Source organism: Neovison vison, chromosome 1 (genome assembly GCF_020171115.1).
Source record: "Neovison vison isolate M4711 chromosome 1, ASM_NN_V1, whole genome shotgun sequence".
NCBI lineage: Eukaryota > Metazoa > Chordata > Mammalia > Carnivora > Mustelidae > Neogale > Neogale vison.
Genome location: NC_058091.1, coordinates 83002302 through 83020921, shown reverse-complemented (window position 1 = coordinate 83020921; position 18620 = coordinate 83002302). Strand labels below are relative to the sequence as shown.

Below are 18620 nucleotides of genomic sequence, written 5' to 3'. Positions count from 1 at the left end.
TCATCAAATCTCTCTATGAAAGACCCACAGCAAATATCATCCTCAATGGGAAAAAGCTTGCAGCCTTCCCATTAAGATCAGGAACAAGACAAGGATGTCCACTTTCACCACTCTTGTTCAACATAGTATTAGAAGTCCTAACAACAGCAATCAGACAACAGAGAGAAATAAAAGGTATCCAAATTGGTAATGAAGAAGTCAAACTCTCTCTCTTCACAGATGACATGATTCTTTATATGGAAAACCCAAAAGACTTCACCCCCAAACTACTAGAACTCATACAGCAATTCAGAAACGTGGCAGGATACAAAGTCAATGTGCAGAAATCAGTGGCTTTCTTATACACTAACAATGAAAATACAGAAAGGGAAATTAGAGAATCGATTCCATTTACTATAGCACCGAGAACCATAAGGTACCTGGGAATAAACCTAACCAAAGAGGTAAAGGATCTGTACTTGAGGAACTACAGAACACTCATGAAAGAAATTGAAGAAGACACAAATAGATGGAAGACCATTCCATGCTCTTGGATCGGAAGAATAAACATTGTTAAAATGTCTATACTGCCTAGAGCAATCTATACTTTTAATGCCGTTCCGATCAAAATTCCACCGGCATTCTTCAAAGAGCTGGAGCAAATAATCCTAAAATTTGTATGGAATCAGAAGAGACCCTGAATCGCTAAGGAAATGTTGAAAAACAAAAATAAAGCTGGGGGCATCATGTTACCTGATTTCAAGCTTTATTACAAAGCTGTGATCACCAAGACAGCATGGTACTGGCATCAAAACAGACACACAGACCAGTGGAACAGAATAGAGAGCCCAGATATGGACCCTCAACTCTATGGTCAATTAATTTTTGACAAAACAGGAAAAAATATACAGTGGAAAAAAGACAGTCTCTTCAATAAATGGTGCTGGGAAAACTGGACAGCTATATGTAGAAGAATGAAACTCGACTATTCTCTTACACCATACACAAAGATAAACTCAAATTCTATTAAAAGTAAATGTGTACTCTACTTATGGGACCGGCCATTGGTAAAAGACCTGAGAATAAGAATTGACCCAAAATGGTCTGCTGGAAGAGCTAACCAAGTCAGGAGAGTTTAACTTCTCAAAAATAATTTAGATCTTCATGGAATAGTGATTGAGAAATAGTAAATATGTAGAATTTTAAATGATTGTTTTGTTTTGTTCACATAAATGAAAAATATAATTCTATGGGAATTCAGTGTTTTATGGAAAGCCCAGTGTATAAAGTGATTTCTCTTTATTACAGTTGTTCAAACGCAGAAATGTCTCTTTGCCCAGAAACGATGAGTCTATGCTAGAAAGTCCTATCCAGGATCCAGATATCAGTTCCACTGTCCCCATTCCAGAGGTAGATTTTACAAAAATGTATTTCAAATTATACTTCAACAGTATTTCATACAACAGTTATTCATGCAAAGTATTAAGTGTTGTTATATTTTCTGTTTTTAGGAAGAAGTTATCACCACAGATATGGTTCAGATGATTTTTTCTAACAATGCTGATCAACAGCTAACAGCAACACAGAAATTTAGAAAGCTGCTTTCCAAAGGCAAGAATTATTTTCAAGTATGCTTATTTGATATTAAAAGGTTCTGAGAGTTTTATTTATTAGATATTTTTTATTTTAAGACATCATCATTGTCAGTAAGACAGTAGGTCTTAATTTTTCTTGAAAATATACTTGTAAGGAAGATCTATTTTTTTATAAAGTGTATTTATTTATTTTAAGTAGACTCTATGCCCAGTGTGGGGCTTGAACTCACAACCCTGAGATCTAGTCACTTGTTCTACTGACTGAGCCATCCAGGGAAACTAAAGGAGGTCTTTTTTATCCTTTTTGTTAGACAAATATGGAACACTAACAGAATATCCTAGAGAACCACAAGAGCATACTTTTTGTTGAAGCCAAGGGAGAAGGAAGAGTTGTTGATACTTAGGTTGTCAGTAGCTGAAATATCTTGGTTTTAATTTTGCTTATTTTTGTTTTAAAATTTCTTAGAGATTTTATGATTCTCAAAAACCCTCTGCATTTCATGAAAATTTATGAAGAATCCTACATAGTCCAGTAGGTTTTCTGTGAATAATAAATGATACGCTCACAGAACAGAATATCATTTAGTTGAGAAGTATTAGATAATGGTTGATAGGGAAGGAGACATCTCTGGAAAATGAGGTATTCTTATACAGGATTGGGGGAAGATTATCTATCAGTTGGTGTTTTGAATATTAGACTGAAATACTCCATGTTGTGAAGATGACCTTCTAAATATCCTTCAACTTAAAGTACTAAATATTTGTGTAGGCAGTATTTTAAAATTTTTCTTACTGTGATTAATGAAAAAGAATTTGCTTTCCAATAAGGACTGCATTTTTGAGAATATTTGTTTACTTCAGTTAAACTCACCTGAGGCTTTTAAACTTGGTCATTGAAACCTAGGAAAGATTTATTTTGTGCATCCTGTTAATTGACACAGGGACCAGGTTATTATCTTTCTATGCCTATAAATAACTTAATTCTTTTTAAATTTTTAGAACCTAATCCACCAATTGATCAGGTTATACAGAAACCAGGAGTTGTACAGAGATTTGTGAAATTTCTTGAAAGAAATGAAAATTGTACTTTACAGGTGAGTTCTAAAGTTTTCTTTCTTAATCTCTTTCCAGAAATAACATATGATTAAAGTTTCTAGTGAACTTCTACAATACTAAATATATTGTAAGCATTCAGGAAATACTTGGCAGTTAAAGGAAAAGGTAGTGCCATTCATCTTGCCGTAGTCATGTTTGCAATGCTAGTTCTTTGTAGGAACTGTTTCATTAAAACAATTTTGAGAAAACTATATAAAATCATTCATAATGTTCATAAAAATTTTGTAGTTGTCAACCTTTAGTAACTTTTTCATTTTAGAAAACCTCAAATTAAAATGTTAATGGGTAAATTTTTTTTGGCTCTTAGCTAATAAGGGTTGTAACTTCTTAGTATAAACTCTAAAAAAAAAATCAGTAAAATCAACTAAAATGTGACCAAAGTTAGGTTTGTCCAAATGAGCATTGCTTCTCAGCTATACTGTAATGACCCCTGTAAGATGTCTTCCAAATAATTGGCTGCTAATAGTAAATTACTGAATTTTGCAAATATTTTACTGGTTTTTTTTTTTAAAGAAAGATTGCTTTTTCTGATTTCATTGCTATGTATATTCTTAAGTAGGAATACAATGTGGAATTTTATCTATCAGGAATTGCACAGGAGCTGCACCTAGTTTACCAGTGCTGTTGTCAGTAATGGAAGATTGTTACTGGTATTTGAGTAAAAGTTGTTGAAATTACAACTTGGAATAGTGTTCCACATATTTGAGTAATTTGGGAAAGCTCCTCACACTTTAGATAAGAAGCAAAGAAATGTGTTACACACATGAATATTACCTATCATGATTTTTATGCTGAAAAATTTTGAGAGTGCTTACAATAAGGATGTCTGAGGGAAAAGCCACTTTGTGCTATATATAGTAATACTGTCCATTAGTTTTCAAGGTCTTTAGGTATAATCTGTAAGGACTATAGGTCATGATTTTTAGCCCATTTGCTTTCTATTTAAGCCTCAAGTCCAGACTAAAACCCAAGCCTCCTGATACTTAATTATTTGGCTTTTTAGTTATAAATGAATGAAAGAGGAAGTGAGTAAATACAAATAAATAAAATCGAGTGATAGTTTTAGCCATATATTGTGTGTAAGGCATTATATTACAAAATTAAAATATTGTTTTTATTTAATTTTTATAAATTTTATTTTTAATATATTTATTTTTATATTTTTATTTAAAATATTGTATTTATTTATTAAAATAACAAAATTAAAATAGTAAAATTTTATTTTATTAATCATAGTGATATGTACCTTTCATGTGAAAAGTTGTCTGTGCCAAATATTTTTGAAGTTATGGTCACTCTTTAGTTTGCCTGTGGATTTATAGATCATTTTCAGTACTTTGCTAGTTTACTGTTTGGGAGCCATGGGTTGAATTTTCTGTTTCTTGTGTTACAAACCCATCACATTTAAGTATATTCAGATTTAAGTGGAATTGATATGAATGACTTTTCAGAGGTTCTACTGCTTACAGGAATACAAGTCCTGCCTGTGGCTCTGCTAATAGTGAATTTTTCGAACAAATCATCTAAGTCTCTGGACTTCTAATTAATTTCTTAAATGAGGTTGGAACTAGGTGATCCATCCCTAAGGAAACAAAAGTACCTTTTAAGATTCTAAGTTCCATAAATGCACTGTTGCTTTTTTTATTATTATTAATTTATTTATTTTCAGCATAACAGTATTCATTATTTTTTCACCATACCCAGTGCTCCATGCAATCCGTGCCCTCTATAATACCCACCACCTGGTACCCCAACCTCCCAACCCCCCCCCACTTCAAACCCCTCAGATTGTTTTTCAGAGTCCATAGTCTCTCATGATTCACCTCCCCTTCCAATTTACCCCAACTCCCTTCTCCTCTCTAACTCCCCATGTCTTCCATGCTATTTGTTATGCTCCACAAATAAGTGAAGCCATATGATAATTGACTCTCTCTGCTTGACTTATTTCACTCAGCATAATCTCTTCCAGTCCCGTCCATGTTGCTACAAAAGTTGGGTATTCATCCTTTCTGATGGAGGCATAATACTCCATAGTGTATATGGACCACATCTTCCTTATCCATTCATCCGTTGAAGGGCATCTTGGTTCTTTCCATAGTTTGGCGACCGTGGCCATTGCTGCTATAAACATTGGGGTACAGATGGCCCTTCTTGTCATGCTCTTTTAAGTAGTGTCTCATTAGTTTTAAACTGCTTGCTTTAGGACACCTGGCTCTCTAAATAGTAAGCATTAGGAGTTCTGTGAAATACAACTTCAGATGTGTTCATTTATTGTTCATGATTTTGAAAATTTTCATTACAGTCTCAGTTTCATTTTTCCAGATCGAGTCCTGTTTTTAAAACCAAGGGTTTTTATTTATGAAATCTGATTAATCTTCTTAATCATAAATCATTCTTTAAAGGCTTGTCCAGCTAACCCTTTACTCCCTCTCTTCTTCCCTTTTTTTCTGACATTTCTTTGGTGCTTTCATTTATTCTACCTTTGTTTTTCCTTAGTTTGAAGCTGCATGGGCATTAACTAATATAGCATCTGGAACTTTTCTGCATACCAAGGTAGTGATTGAAACTGGGGCAGTTCCAATTTTTATCAAACTTCTTAATTCAGAGCATGAAGATGTACAAGAGCAGGTATGATTTTAATCTGAATGGTTATATTTACTAGATTTTAATGTTCTCTTGAGAGTTGCATGTGCACTGCGTTTGTTAAAATACAGTAATTCCTCTTCAGTGTCAAATTAGAAGGAAGCCAAAATGCACTGTCTCAGGCATAATCCTGGGTTCTCTGTAGGTGTGATGTCAGGTATCAGAAATGACTATTCCCATGTATAAAAAAGCATACTGAGACTCAGAAAAGTTAGTAATCTACCTAGTCACAGTGGATGGCTGAACTAAGTTTTAAACCTGGGCTGGTCTGACTCCTTATTCTTTGCATGTACATAGATTATTTTGTTACTTCTTCCTAAAATATCAAAATCTTTTTAAGCCATTAGTCGATTTGCTCTTTTATTTATTTTTACTTTTTTAAATTATTTTTATTAGCATATAATCTATTATTGCCCTAGGGCTACATTTCTGTGAATCGTCAGGCTTACATATTTCACGGCACTCACCATATCACATACCCTCCCCAATGTCCATAACCCAGCTACCCTCTCCATATCCTTCCTCCCCCCTAGCAACCCTCAGTTTGTTTTGTGAGATTAAGAGTCTCTTATGGTTTGTCTCCCTCCTGATCCCTAATGTGGCTTTTTATTTTCTTTAATTTTTATTTATTTATTTATTAAAGATTTTATTTATTTATTTGACAGACAGGGATCACAAGTAAGTAGAGAGTAAGGCAGAGAGAGAGGAAGGGAAGCAGGCTTCCCACTAAGCAGAGAGCCCGATGCAGGGCTTGATCCCAGGACCCTGGAATCGTGACCTGAGCTGAAGGCAGAGGCTTTAACCCACTGAGCCACCCAAGCACCCCCCTAATGTAACTTTTTAAATAGACATGATAAATTCTCACAGTTGTTGCAAGAGGGAAAATTTAATCACATTTACTTTGTACCAGTGAAAGAAAATAAAATGTTTTTGTTTTGAACTATTTTTAGGGCAAATTGATCTGTTGATCTACCATCCATTCATCTGTTTAGTTTTATATATATGGACATATATATGTATACACACACACACACACACACAGGTTTTTTTTTTCCCCACTTAATTGATATTGGTAGCCTTTTCTAATGGCATTAATCTTCCAAGAAAATTTTCCTGATTACTCATTATCTAGTCAGGTATGAACCATAATTTGTGATCTGTTTCTCAGTTATATATTAGAGTTATTTCTGGCGTATTAATATTATGATAAATATCACTATCAATCTGTATGTATATTTTGATTATTTCATTAGGAAAAATGACTTAATCCTGGTAAAAGAAAAATTTTTCAAGTTCTAATCATGTATTTCAAAGTTGACCTCCAAAGAAACTATACATAATAATTTCCCCACCAGTATTAGACTTCACAGGGTGAAAAATGTCATTATTTCAAAAGATTTTCTTAAGGTGGCTCTATGGGTTAGTTGGTTCAGACACCTGTCTTGTAAAAGATTTTTTTAAAAAATAGAAAATAAACTTAGGCCTAGGGTAAATATTAAAAATACTAACTCATGTTTTAAATGTTTAAATTTTCCCAGTTGAAAAAGTAACTTATGTCTACTTTTGCACGTATTTGAAAAATGTGAAGTGAGAATATAATGAAATGATGATTTTCATTTGCATAATTTGTCATTTAATTGAAATTTAATAAGTGAATAATTTGATCTTTTACTTATTTAAAAAATTATAATGAATCTGGACTAATTCTAAGCTTATTTTAAGAGATCAATCCAAGCTAATTCTCATAGTAGCTTTACTTCACTTCTCTATATTTTGTCTCTCCTTCTCTTCTTTTATAAATCAGTCCCTTCCCAGTGAGTGGAATCCTTGGCATAGGAACAAACTTCTAGTATAGGTAATTGCAAAATTCACTAAATTGATAATTTTGTCTCTCCATGTAGATTCAGAGTAGATAGACTATCATCTTTGTTGAACAGAATAAGCATTTCACCATGTGTAATGAAAAATGTTAATGCCCTATCCTTCAGTTGATTAAAAATATTAGTAAATGGTACTTTTAAACTTCTTTACTGTCCTACTAGCTTTTTTCTTTTTTTTTTAACATCTTGGAAACTATTACTTTGTTCATTCTATACTAAAATCTCATTCTTAAGAGAGCGCATCTTATTTAAGATATTGTAACAGAATATTTTTTTCTCATTTTTCTAAGGCTGTTTGGGCACTTGGTAATATTGCTGGTGACAATGCAGAATGCAGAGATTTTGTTTTGAATTGTGAAATACTTCCACCTCTTTTAGAGTAAGTACTTTATCACAATTAAATTAATACTAGTTTTGTAAAAGAAAAATAATTTGCATTGTATTTCTACATACACAATTACGTTCTTCAGTGATGCTTTTAAATTTCGGGTATGTTTAGCTGTTTCTGCAAGAGCAATAGCAAAAGCAAACCAAGAAATTTTCCGGTTTTGTTTTGGTTTTTATATTTTCTTAATACTTAATAGTATTTATTGTGTGCTTGATGCTTACTATGCTGAAGTAATAATTCTACAAAATAAGGATATGTGGTAGTTTTTAGTACAATAAAAATTTAAGTTTTGCTAAAGGAGGAAATCTTTAGTACGTGAACAGAGGATATATTTAGGATATCAGGTTTTTATATTTGATATGGAAATGTTCAGAGAACAAAGATCATAAGAGATTTTTCTTTTGGAATTAGAATTAAATGATTTATTTAGTAGTTTCTTTTTAAAATGCATTATATATTTTTAAAAAAGAAATTACCCTATAATGTAAGGACCTTTAAAGAAATTACATAAAATTATTTGAAAGGTAGATTCCTTTATTCATCTTGGTTATCATTCACTAAGGGGGTCTTTTTTTTTTTTTTTAGGCTAGATGCCACTGGCATGTAGTGAAAAAGAAAAAAGTAATTGAGGGTATGGTAAAAGGAAAAATTTTATTGTTTCTGTGCTATTAGCCATCCTCTCCAAGCTAAAGAATTGAAAGGAAGAATAAATTTTTAGTTATTAGCTTGCAAAAGGTATTTTATTCTTTTAGAGAGAGTAACTTTCCATGGACAGAGTGATTTCACAGCGTTTCAATCAACTAACATTGAATTCTTAACTACCTGCAGGGCACTGAACCACTTACTATAATGTCATTAACTTTGGTCTTATTCAAAGTTGATGTTCCAAAGAACTAAGAATTTAGAAGAATTAAGAATTTAGCTGAGCTATAAAAAGAAAATACTGATTTAGAGCTCAATATCAGGGTTATTTTGAAATTCATACTATTTTTGCCATTTTAACTCGTGTAAGGTAGTATCTCAATGTGGTTTTGATTTGAATTTCCCTGAAGTGGTCCCTAAACACAATGGACTATTACTCAGCCATCAGAAAGGATGAATATCCAACTTTTGCATCAACATGGATGGGACTGGAGGAGATGATGCTGAGTGAAATATATCAAGCAAAGGAAGTCAATTATCATATTGTTTGACTTATCTGTGGAACATAAGGAATAGCATGGAGGACATTAAGCGAAGGAAGGGAAAAATGAGGGGGGAAATTGGAGTGGAAGACGAACTGTGAGAGACTATGGACTCTGGGAAACAAACTGAGGGTTTTAGAAGGGAGGGGGGCATGGGGCTGGGTGAACCTGGTGATGGGTATTAAGGAGGGCATGGATTGCATTGAGCACTGGGTGTTATATGCAAACAATGAATCATGGAACACTACATTAAAAACTAATGATGTACTATGATGTACTGTATAGTGACTAACATAATTTAAAAAAAAAGAAATTCATACTATTGAAAGTATCTCTTAAATTTTCAATTTGAGATTTGTCTGGCCTCATTATATGGTTCATAGATTAACTGAGCACTTTGTTTCTTTTTACTTTTGCTCTCTGTCTCATTTTCTTATTACTATCTCAAGTTGGTAATTGTTTCTGAATTAGTAAGTAAACATTTCTTAGGTCTAATTCCTTTAAATGGTCTAAGGAGCTTTTAATCATGACTAAAGAAACCAAACTAAAAACTAAGCTCTAATGGAGAAAAAGTACCCAGCTATGTAGTGCTAGTTATAAATATAATGAATTTCAGAAAATAAGTAGGCTTAAAAAGTTAGAAAGTTTGAAAGTTTCATTAAAAAATTGAGAAAAATAGCAAAAAAGAATTTATGTCAACCTAGCTACCAGATACTCTCACTTTTGTTGGGCAAAAGGAAGAAAGTTATTGGCTTTTATTAAGATTATGGTTTATCTGTTGTTCACATTGACATTTGTGTTTTAGCTATTGCTTAAGTAAGTGTAAAACTTCTGTTAATGTATGGTTTTATCAATTCTGTTTGAGTTTTAATTTTATTCTACTTCCATTTGATTCTCAGTAAACATAACTTTGCAGTAAACCTAAATCAGCAAATGTAAATCTTAAATACTACGGGTTTCATATACTGACACATTTGCTGTTTTAATTTAATTTGACTTTAATGATTATAATAACCTCATTAATATAGATAAAGAATAGTATACAACACAGTTTGGCCAACTACAGGCCTCAAGCCAAATCTGGTCTGCTTCGTGTTTTGTAAATTAAGTTTTATTGGGGCACAGTCACTCCCATTTGCTCACTTAATATCTATGGTTGCTTTCGTGCTACATCAGCAGAGTTGAATATTTGCTACAGAAAAAGGCTTGTAAAGCTTAAAATATTTACTGAAAAAGTTTTTCAACTCCTGTTATAGAAAGTCAATGTAAGTATTTTATTTTTAAGTGAGTTATGGTTTTCGGAGGTTTCAAAGACTATAGGAAAACCTGTAGAACAGATTTTTTTTTGTATATGGTAAAATATACATAACATAAAATTTATCATTTTAACTATTTTAAAATGTACAGTTCACTGGCAGTGTTTTATACCTATCAACACTATCAAGTTCCAGACAGAAATCCCAATACCTATTAAGCTGTCATGTCCCATTTCCTTCTAGCCTCAGCCCTTGGAAACCACTAATCTGCTGTGTATGGATTTGCCTATTCTGGATATTTCATATAAATGGAATCATACATTGTATGACTTTTCATATCTGGCTTCTTTCACTGAGCATATTGTTTTCAAGGTTCATCCATAGTATAACATGTATCAGTACTTCATTATTTTTATGGCAGAATAATATTCTCTTGTATGGATGTACCACATTTTGTGTACCTATTCATCAGTTGATGGTCATTTATCTTCTACTTGTTGATTAAATAGTATTCCTCTGAACATTCATGTACAGGATTTTGTTTAAATAGTAGCTTTTAATTCTTTATTAATGGCTTTGTCTTAATGGCTTTATGTATGTCATTTAAATCATAGAGAAAAAAAGAAAATTACAAATCAAAATTACCACCTTTAGATTTATCTGTATAGTTATTTTTGGTGGTATTCTTTTTCTTCTGGCTTTGAGTTATTGTTTATTGTCGTTTCACTTCGTTCTTTTCAGTTGCTCTTGTAAAGCAGACCTACTGGTGATGCGTTTTTCTGCTTTTGTTCTAGGAATCTTTTACTTTCTCTTTGATATTTTGAAGGATAGTTTTGTAGGATATAGAAATATTAAGTGACAGCTTTTGCTTTTAACAGCTTAAATATAATCTCATTGCCTTCTTTTCTTCATGGTTTTTGATAAGAATTTATCTGTTGATCTTAATGAAAGAGTTCCCAGTTAGACAAAACAAAGGCAGGCCCCTTGCATTAGTCCATCAGACAGCACCCACACAGATCAAAACAGACAAACACAATTCCTTGGAAACAAGGCTTCTTAGCTCCTTTTTGGAACCAGGAACCCACAGTGGGAATTCTAGCTTTCTTCTTTAAGACTGCTGCCAGACTTGGGAGGGAGTTGGCCAAGGGTAAATTATGCTGCCTGAAATCTCCTACCACATCACAGCCCTTTCCTAGTTAAAAGTTTTCTTGGGTACTATAAACTTTTGACTATCTTCGAGAGTTCTGATAAAGTCGATTCTGATAAAGTTTACAAGGTTTTTTTGGTTGTTTCTGGGGGGCTGACAGGCTGCCAGAGTTACCATCTCCACCATTTTTGCCGAGTTCACTACAGAATAGGGATTTTTTTTTAAACCTAATTTCTCTATACTTGTAATAGGTTGCAGATCAATAATACTGACAATCTGTTCAAAACAAACATCTCTTCTCAGTAGCTGATCTTCATTCAGTTTGACCCTGTATTCTTTACTTCCTGAAATGTATTATTTTCATCATTTAAAACAATGTAATCTAATATTCTTTTTAAAGTATAGTGAATAATTTTAATTAAGCATCAAACCCAATGTTTTGTATCTTTTCTTTTTTTTACTAAGATAATTTGGCCTTAATTTGTAATGCTTAGGCTACTTTTGATAAGACTTTAATCCATTCCCTTTTCTGTTCCTCAAAAGTCCCAGTGTAAAGATTTCATATTCAAAATTGTATTATCTGTACTTTATATTGTGACTTAAAAACAATAAATCTGTCAAGGTTTAAAAAAATAAAGTATATAGAAGTAAACAAATCAGTTTTCCATGACCCCCTTTATTTTGGACATGTTTTGTGTCTTGTAAGGATCCATTCAGATCATAGATTCAGAATTTTAAAAATAAAATACATATATATATAATTTTTTAAATTACCTTTTCCTACTTTACCACATTGACTGTGTAATAAATATATTGAGAATTTTTATATTTTATGATATAAAATAGCTAAAGAGAAGAAATGAATGTAAAGTGACAATTTTCTTTTTTCTTTTTCTTTTCTGTTTTTGTTTTCTTTTTTTTTTTTGGCAGGTTATTAACAAATTCAAACAGACTTACAACAACCAGAAATGCTGTATGGGCCCTCTCAAATTTATGTAGAGGCAAAAACCCTCCTCCAAACTTTAGTAAGGTATGAGTAAAATACACAAATTAAGGAATCTATGTATGTAAACTTCTTAGTCTCCTTATAATAGACTTTTAGAGATTGAAGGAACTTTATGGTTTTTTAGTAATTATTTATTGGCTAGACAATATTTGCACATACTCAAAGTCTAGAGAATATACAACAGAAAGGAAGTTTCCCTTCTACCGTTACTTTACATCGTGATTGCCTCTTAGCAAACCGTGTCACTTGATGTTTATGTATGTTAATGTTGACTTTTTAGAAATCTTTTAATCTAGTTCTTCTCATTTATTTCCTATAAGTGAAATTGAAGCCTCCAAAAAAGTTAAGGTAATTTATTAGTTGTAAAATTGGAAAAGCTCTTAGTCCTATTAGTTGTAAAATTGGAAAAGTAATTAGTCCACAGGGTTTTGTCCTTTCCCAGTGTATTTTTTATCTGTTTCAAATATCTGTTCCCCCATCTGCTCATATTCTGCTGCTAAAAGAATAAATTATTAATAAATTTCTAACCTAGTTCTGTTTTCTTATCAATAAGATGTTAAAAAGATAGAATGTAGGTAAATTTCTGGGCTACCATCATGCTTCTTTCTAATTCAGTATCTAAGATTGAAAGGGAAATACTGACCATAGCACTAAGAAGAGCTCAAAATCTGGTGAGGATTTAAAAGTTGCTGGAGACAAAAAATAACAAATTCCTAATTGAAAAATATGATGCATGAGTTGGTATGCCTTCTCATTTATACTTTTACCATTCCAGTTTGAAAAATGCATGATTTTAGCCACATTTCATCTGAACCACCAACATGACTTTAAAATCTCATTGGTACCATCATCTATTGACCTTTTTTTTTAAGATTTTATTTATTTATTTGACAGAGACACAGTGATAGACGGAACACAAGCAGGGAGAATGGGAGAGAGAGAAGCAGACTTCCCATTGAGCCTGACTCAGGGCTTGATCCTAGGACCCTGGGATCATGACCTGAGTTGAAGGCTGACGCTTAACGACTGAGCCACCCAGGACCCCCCCACATCAATCTGTTGATCTTTTCCCATACCCTGTAGCATGTTATGGGTTTAATCATAGTTCATAAAATTTTTCTGTAACCATCCATGCCTATTCTATTCCATGTTTATTGACAAGTACGTAACATGACTAAGAAGCTAGTTTAAAGCATTATAAAGTATGCTAAAAATAAAAGGCTTTTTTTTTTTTAAAGATTTGTATTTCTTTGAGAGAGAGAATAGAAAAGGCACACATGCATGTGGGGAGAGAGGCAGAGGGAGAGAATCTCAAGCAGATCCCCGTTGATCAGAGACCTCCCACTCCCCACCCACACAGGGCTTGATCTCATGACCTATGATGTCATGACCTGAGCCAAAATCAAGAGTCAGGTGTTTAACTTACTGAGTCACCCAGGCACCCCCAAAATTATTATTTTAATCAGAAATTTGGTTTAATAGATATGTGTCATAGAAAAGTTTTGAGTAAATTATATACCACAGCTCCCCAAGGAAGAAAGTTACAAAATAATGTTGCACCAGTGGCCTTAGTTAGAGTAAAAGAATTTTTTATAATTTTCACTTTAATAATAGAAGGACAAGGCATATATATTTGACCTGGGTATAGTACAAGGAAAAGAATATTTATGTGGTACACAGTACCCTTCAATGATCTTTTAAAAAATTATATATAAAAACATCATTTGGCAATGATTATTATAAAATTGAAGGGAAAGAAAATGTTCATATTTTGTCTGAGGAGGTAATAAGGGTTAATTCAACTGATGATGGTGAATCCTTCACCAGCTATTTGTAGGTTTAGACTTGCATATATAGTTTGGCTTGCTAATTATATATATATTCATGGTTTTAGCAATCATAGTAATCTATTTTACCTCCTATTTATTTATTTATTTACTTATTTTTACTGTATCCTGTTAATCACCATACAGTACATCATTGGTTTTTGATGTAGTGTTCTGTGATTCATTGTTTGCATATAACACCCAGTGCTTCCTGCAGTCCATACCCTCCTTTACACCCATTATCAAGCTCACATATACCCCCCACCTCCCTCCCTTCTGAAACCTTTCGTTTGTTTCCCAGAGGAGTCTATAGTCTCTCATGGTTTGTCTACCACTCCAATATCTCCCTCTTCATTTTTCCCTTTATTTTACCTCTTAAAAAATGGTATGGGATAACTATATTTTGTTTGAGTTTTTACCCAGTGAACTTTGGTTTATGCATTGCTTTTCATTCGAAATTTCTTCCTTTAAAATACAAAGTCCTTTTAAGAGTTTGGAGGTTTTTACCCCCTTTGCTTTTAAAATAGCGTGCATCTGTATGTGTATATGTTAAAATAGTAATAATGTGATAATAGGTGTAAATATATGATTAGTTTCAAATGCCATATTTCATTGTTCCTTTTTTCCTGCTTAACACATCTTTTAAAAAAGATTTTATTTATATGACACAGAGAGAGAGAGAGAGAGAGATCACAAGTAGGCAGAGAGAAGGGGGAAGCAGGCTCCCTGCTGAGCAGAGACTCTGATGCAGGGCTCAATCCCAGGATCCTGAGATCATGACCTGAGCCGAAGGCAGAGGCTTAACCCACTGAGCCACCCAGGCACCCCAGTATTGCATTTTTTTAAGGCATTGCTTAAACTTTGAGATCTTCTAGTGTTCTAACTATATTACATGCTTTTTAGAGGTGGTTTTTTTTTAAGATTTTATTTATTTATTTGACAGAGAGATCTGTAGGCAGCGAGGCAAGCGGGGGGCGGGGGCAGACTCCCTGCTGAGCAGAGAGCCAAATGCGGGGCTCTATCCCAGGACCCTGGGATCATGACCTGAGCCTAAGGCAGAGGCTTTAACCCACTGAGCCACCCAGGTGCCCCAAAGGGGCACATTCTCAATACATCATTCTCAATACTATAAATATATACTGTTATTTCTCTCATATTAAATCTTTTCTTGGTCCCTGAAAGCCTTATTAGCTTTCATGTTTATTGCCATCCACTTCTTTGCTTTCTTTTATAGTAAAATTCCTCATTTGTCTAGTCTTATTGTCTCCTCTCTCTCCTTTCATTCTTATTGAATCCTCTTCAGTCGGAATTTTCCCTCAGTGACTACACTGAGTCTGCTTTCACTAAGTGCACATGTGTCTTCGCATTGTGAAATCCAGGGGCGAATGTTTAGCACTCATCTTTTTTTTTTTTTTTTTTAATATTTATTTATTTATTTATTTGACAGAGAGAGAGCACAAATAGGCAGAGAGGCAGGCAGAGAGAGAGAGAGGAGGAAGCAGGCTCCCCGCCAAGCAGAGAGCCCGATGCGGGGCTCGATCCCAGGACCCTGAGATCATGACCTGAGCCGAAGGCAGCGGCTTAACCCACTGAGCCACCCAGGCGCCCTAGCACTCATCTTAAATGACTTGCTACATCACATTGATTTCTCAGTCTTCACCTTACATGATCTATTGCCTTCATATGATGCATTCGATCTCTTCCTTTTCCTACGTAATTTTTTTTCACTTCGTTTTCAGGCCACTTCTCTCTTAAGTTTTCCTTCTACCTCAATGATTGCTCTGTCTCAGTTTCATATATTAGTTCCTCTTCTCTTTTTCCTCCTAAAGTTGAGAGTACAAAGTGAATGGTTTTGGCTTTTTCTTATCTTTATCTGCATTCAATTCCTTATTGATATTCCCTTTCTGTGACTTTAAATGTCATCCACATGCCAGCAACTTTCAGATTCCAGTGGTTGGCTCAGATGTTCTTTTTGACTCCAAACTCAGCATCTTTATTTGGATATCTAATAGACATCTTAAACTTAACATATTTAAAATATAATTCCTGTTCTTTTCCCCCAGAACCTTCTGTGCCAGCAGTCTTTCATATCAGTTAATAGACTTTCCATCTTCCATTATTAAATGAGGCACTTTAACATTTTTCGCCTGCTTTCTTTTTTATCTCATTCTCTATAGTCACTCCATCAGTTAAATTCTGTTGGCTCTACTTCCGAAGTATATTCAGGTAGGGGTTCCTCTAGCCAAATTTGGTACTGTTTGAGGATCAAGATGAATTATGGAAAGGAAATACTTTTAGTATATTGAATAAAAAGAATCTGGGAAGCCTGGGTAGCTCAGTTGGTTAAGCATCTGCCTTCAGCTCAGGTCATGATCCCAGGGTCCTGGGATCAAGTCCTGCATGGGACTCCTTGCTCAGTGGGGAGCCTCCTTCTCCCTCTATATGCCACTTCCCCTGCTTGTGTGCACACACTCTCTCTCTCTGACAAATAAATAAATAAAATCTTAAAAAAAAATCTGTGAGTCTATTCTAATTCTAAAAAATGGGGAAAGAAAGCTCTTTTTTACAGAAGGATCTCAGTTAATAGTTGTAGAAGGACTTCATATTAGAAAGGTCAACCACCATGCTAATAAGTGATTTAGGCAGGAATCATCAATGAGTTCTAAAACATGTAGGTGAAAGATTGTTGGGGAACAGAATATTGATGTGGTTCGGAAGTATTGCCCTACAGAATATTTATTAATTACAAAGGGGATGGGAGGGAGTTTTATTTACTGTTGAGAATTTATTTACTGTTGAGAATTTATTTACTGTTGCGAATTAAAATTCTTAAATCACCTTAACCAAATGATTAAGTTCAATGTTACTAATGAGGGGAAAACTGATATTATGTCCCTTTAGATGGGACATGACTAAAAATAACACCTCATCACCTATGTAACACCCTGGCTGGAAATGTTTAGTTTCAGTCTAATAATGAGGTAACAGTAAGACAAATCAGAAGTGAGGAATGGTTTGTGAAATAAATGTTCTGGACTCTTAAGAGTATCAGTGGTGTGAAAGCACACAAATAGGCTGAGGAGCTATTCAAGATTAAAAAACAGTAAAGGCAGACATCTATTAGAATGGTTAAAATCTAAAAAGCTAATAATACAAGTGCTGACAAGATGGATAGCAACTGAAGTTCTTAAACATTGATGGTAAAAATGTAAAATGGCATAGACACTTTAGTAAGAATTGTCTTACTTATTGTGCTAGTTAGGAATATGGTATACTTACCCAGGGAATAGGACATAGTATGTCTACAAAAAGACCTGTACATAAATGTTTATGAGAACTTTATTCATAATCACCAAAAATTGGAAACAGCCCAGACGTACATCAACTGGTACATGGATAAACAAATTATGTTTCATTCATAAGGTGGACTGGGATTCAACAATAAAAAGGAAGAAGCTTTTTCCTTGTACATGCAGCAATGTGAGTGAATCTCACAAGAATTAAGCTAATTGAAAGAAACCACACACAAATGCTACGTTTTGTATGATTTCATTAATATAATATTTTGGGGAAGACAGAACTATGAAACAAAATCAGATCAGTGATTGCCTGAAAGGGACAGGAGGGTAGTTTCAGAGATGATAGAAATGTTCTGTCTTGTGATTGGGTGGTAGCCATACAACTGAATGTATTTGTCAGAACTCTCACTAGAACTGTACACTTAAAAAGAATTATTTTTACTGTAATTTTTACCTCAATAAATCTGACTTTATTTTTAGGTACTAATGAGATACAACAAGTAAATGCAATGTTTAATTACTGATTAGATCATGGATCAAAATTAAGTCTTAGCTTAAAATATTTAAATTTGCTTTAGACCTTAGAAATATTATTGTACCAATGAAGAATTTTTGGATGTGACAATTATATCGTCTTAGAAGAATGTAAAGAAATGCCATTTTTCTTAGGAGACACATGCTGAAGTTTTAGGGGTGAAGTAAGTACCATGATAATATCTGCAGTTGGTTCTCAAATAGGGCAGTAGATATATTTTTTAAATGTATTTTATATGTATGTGTGTGTATGCATATTTCCCATTACATCTCACAATGTCTTCAAAAGACATGTATTCAAAAATTGAGAATTAATAAAATTAGTAATTTTTATTGCTTCTATAAGGTAAATTCTTAAATGAAACGGGCATCATCCCCCTACCCTGCCTCTTTGCAAGTTTGTGAACATAAAGAATACAAAGATCTGTGGTACATTTTGGTATCACTGCCTTGATTTGTGCTGAGTTTTACCCACCATTGCTTTTGTAACTTTAGTGCAAATATCAACAAAATGAAAAAGACCAATTATGTGTTAGTATAATTATGAAAATGGTTTTGGCATCTCCCCCAAAGGTTTCAAGAATCCTTCAGGGGTCCATGGTCCACACTTTGAGAACTGGCCTACAGCTTAATGCTTAATATCTGCTTAATATCTGCATAATTTCCTCATCTTCTGTAAGTGCTTGCTTATAAGTTACCTTTTCCATGAGCTCCACTGCAACTATCCTACATAATAATGTAATCTCTTATTACCCCAGCCACTGACC

The 18620-nt window shown here is 33.6% G+C and overlaps 1 protein-coding gene across 3 annotated transcripts in view; it reads left to right on the top strand.

Annotated features, from left to right (window-relative positions):
- Positions 1-18620, top strand: part of KPNA5 (karyopherin subunit alpha 5) — a 43482-nt gene that overhangs the window by 8029 nt on the left and 16833 nt on the right. For all 3 annotated transcript variants that reach the window (XM_044250097.1, XM_044250089.1, XM_044250080.1), the window contains 6 exons: positions 1288-1389; positions 1491-1590; positions 2574-2668; positions 5187-5318; positions 7504-7592; positions 12119-12218. In XM_044250097.1, the coding sequence (XP_044106032.1) occupies positions 1288-1389; positions 1491-1590; positions 2574-2668; positions 5187-5318; positions 7504-7592; positions 12119-12218 (618 nt within the window). The remainder of the gene's footprint in view (positions 1-1287; positions 1390-1490; positions 1591-2573; positions 2669-5186; positions 5319-7503; positions 7593-12118; positions 12219-18620) is intronic.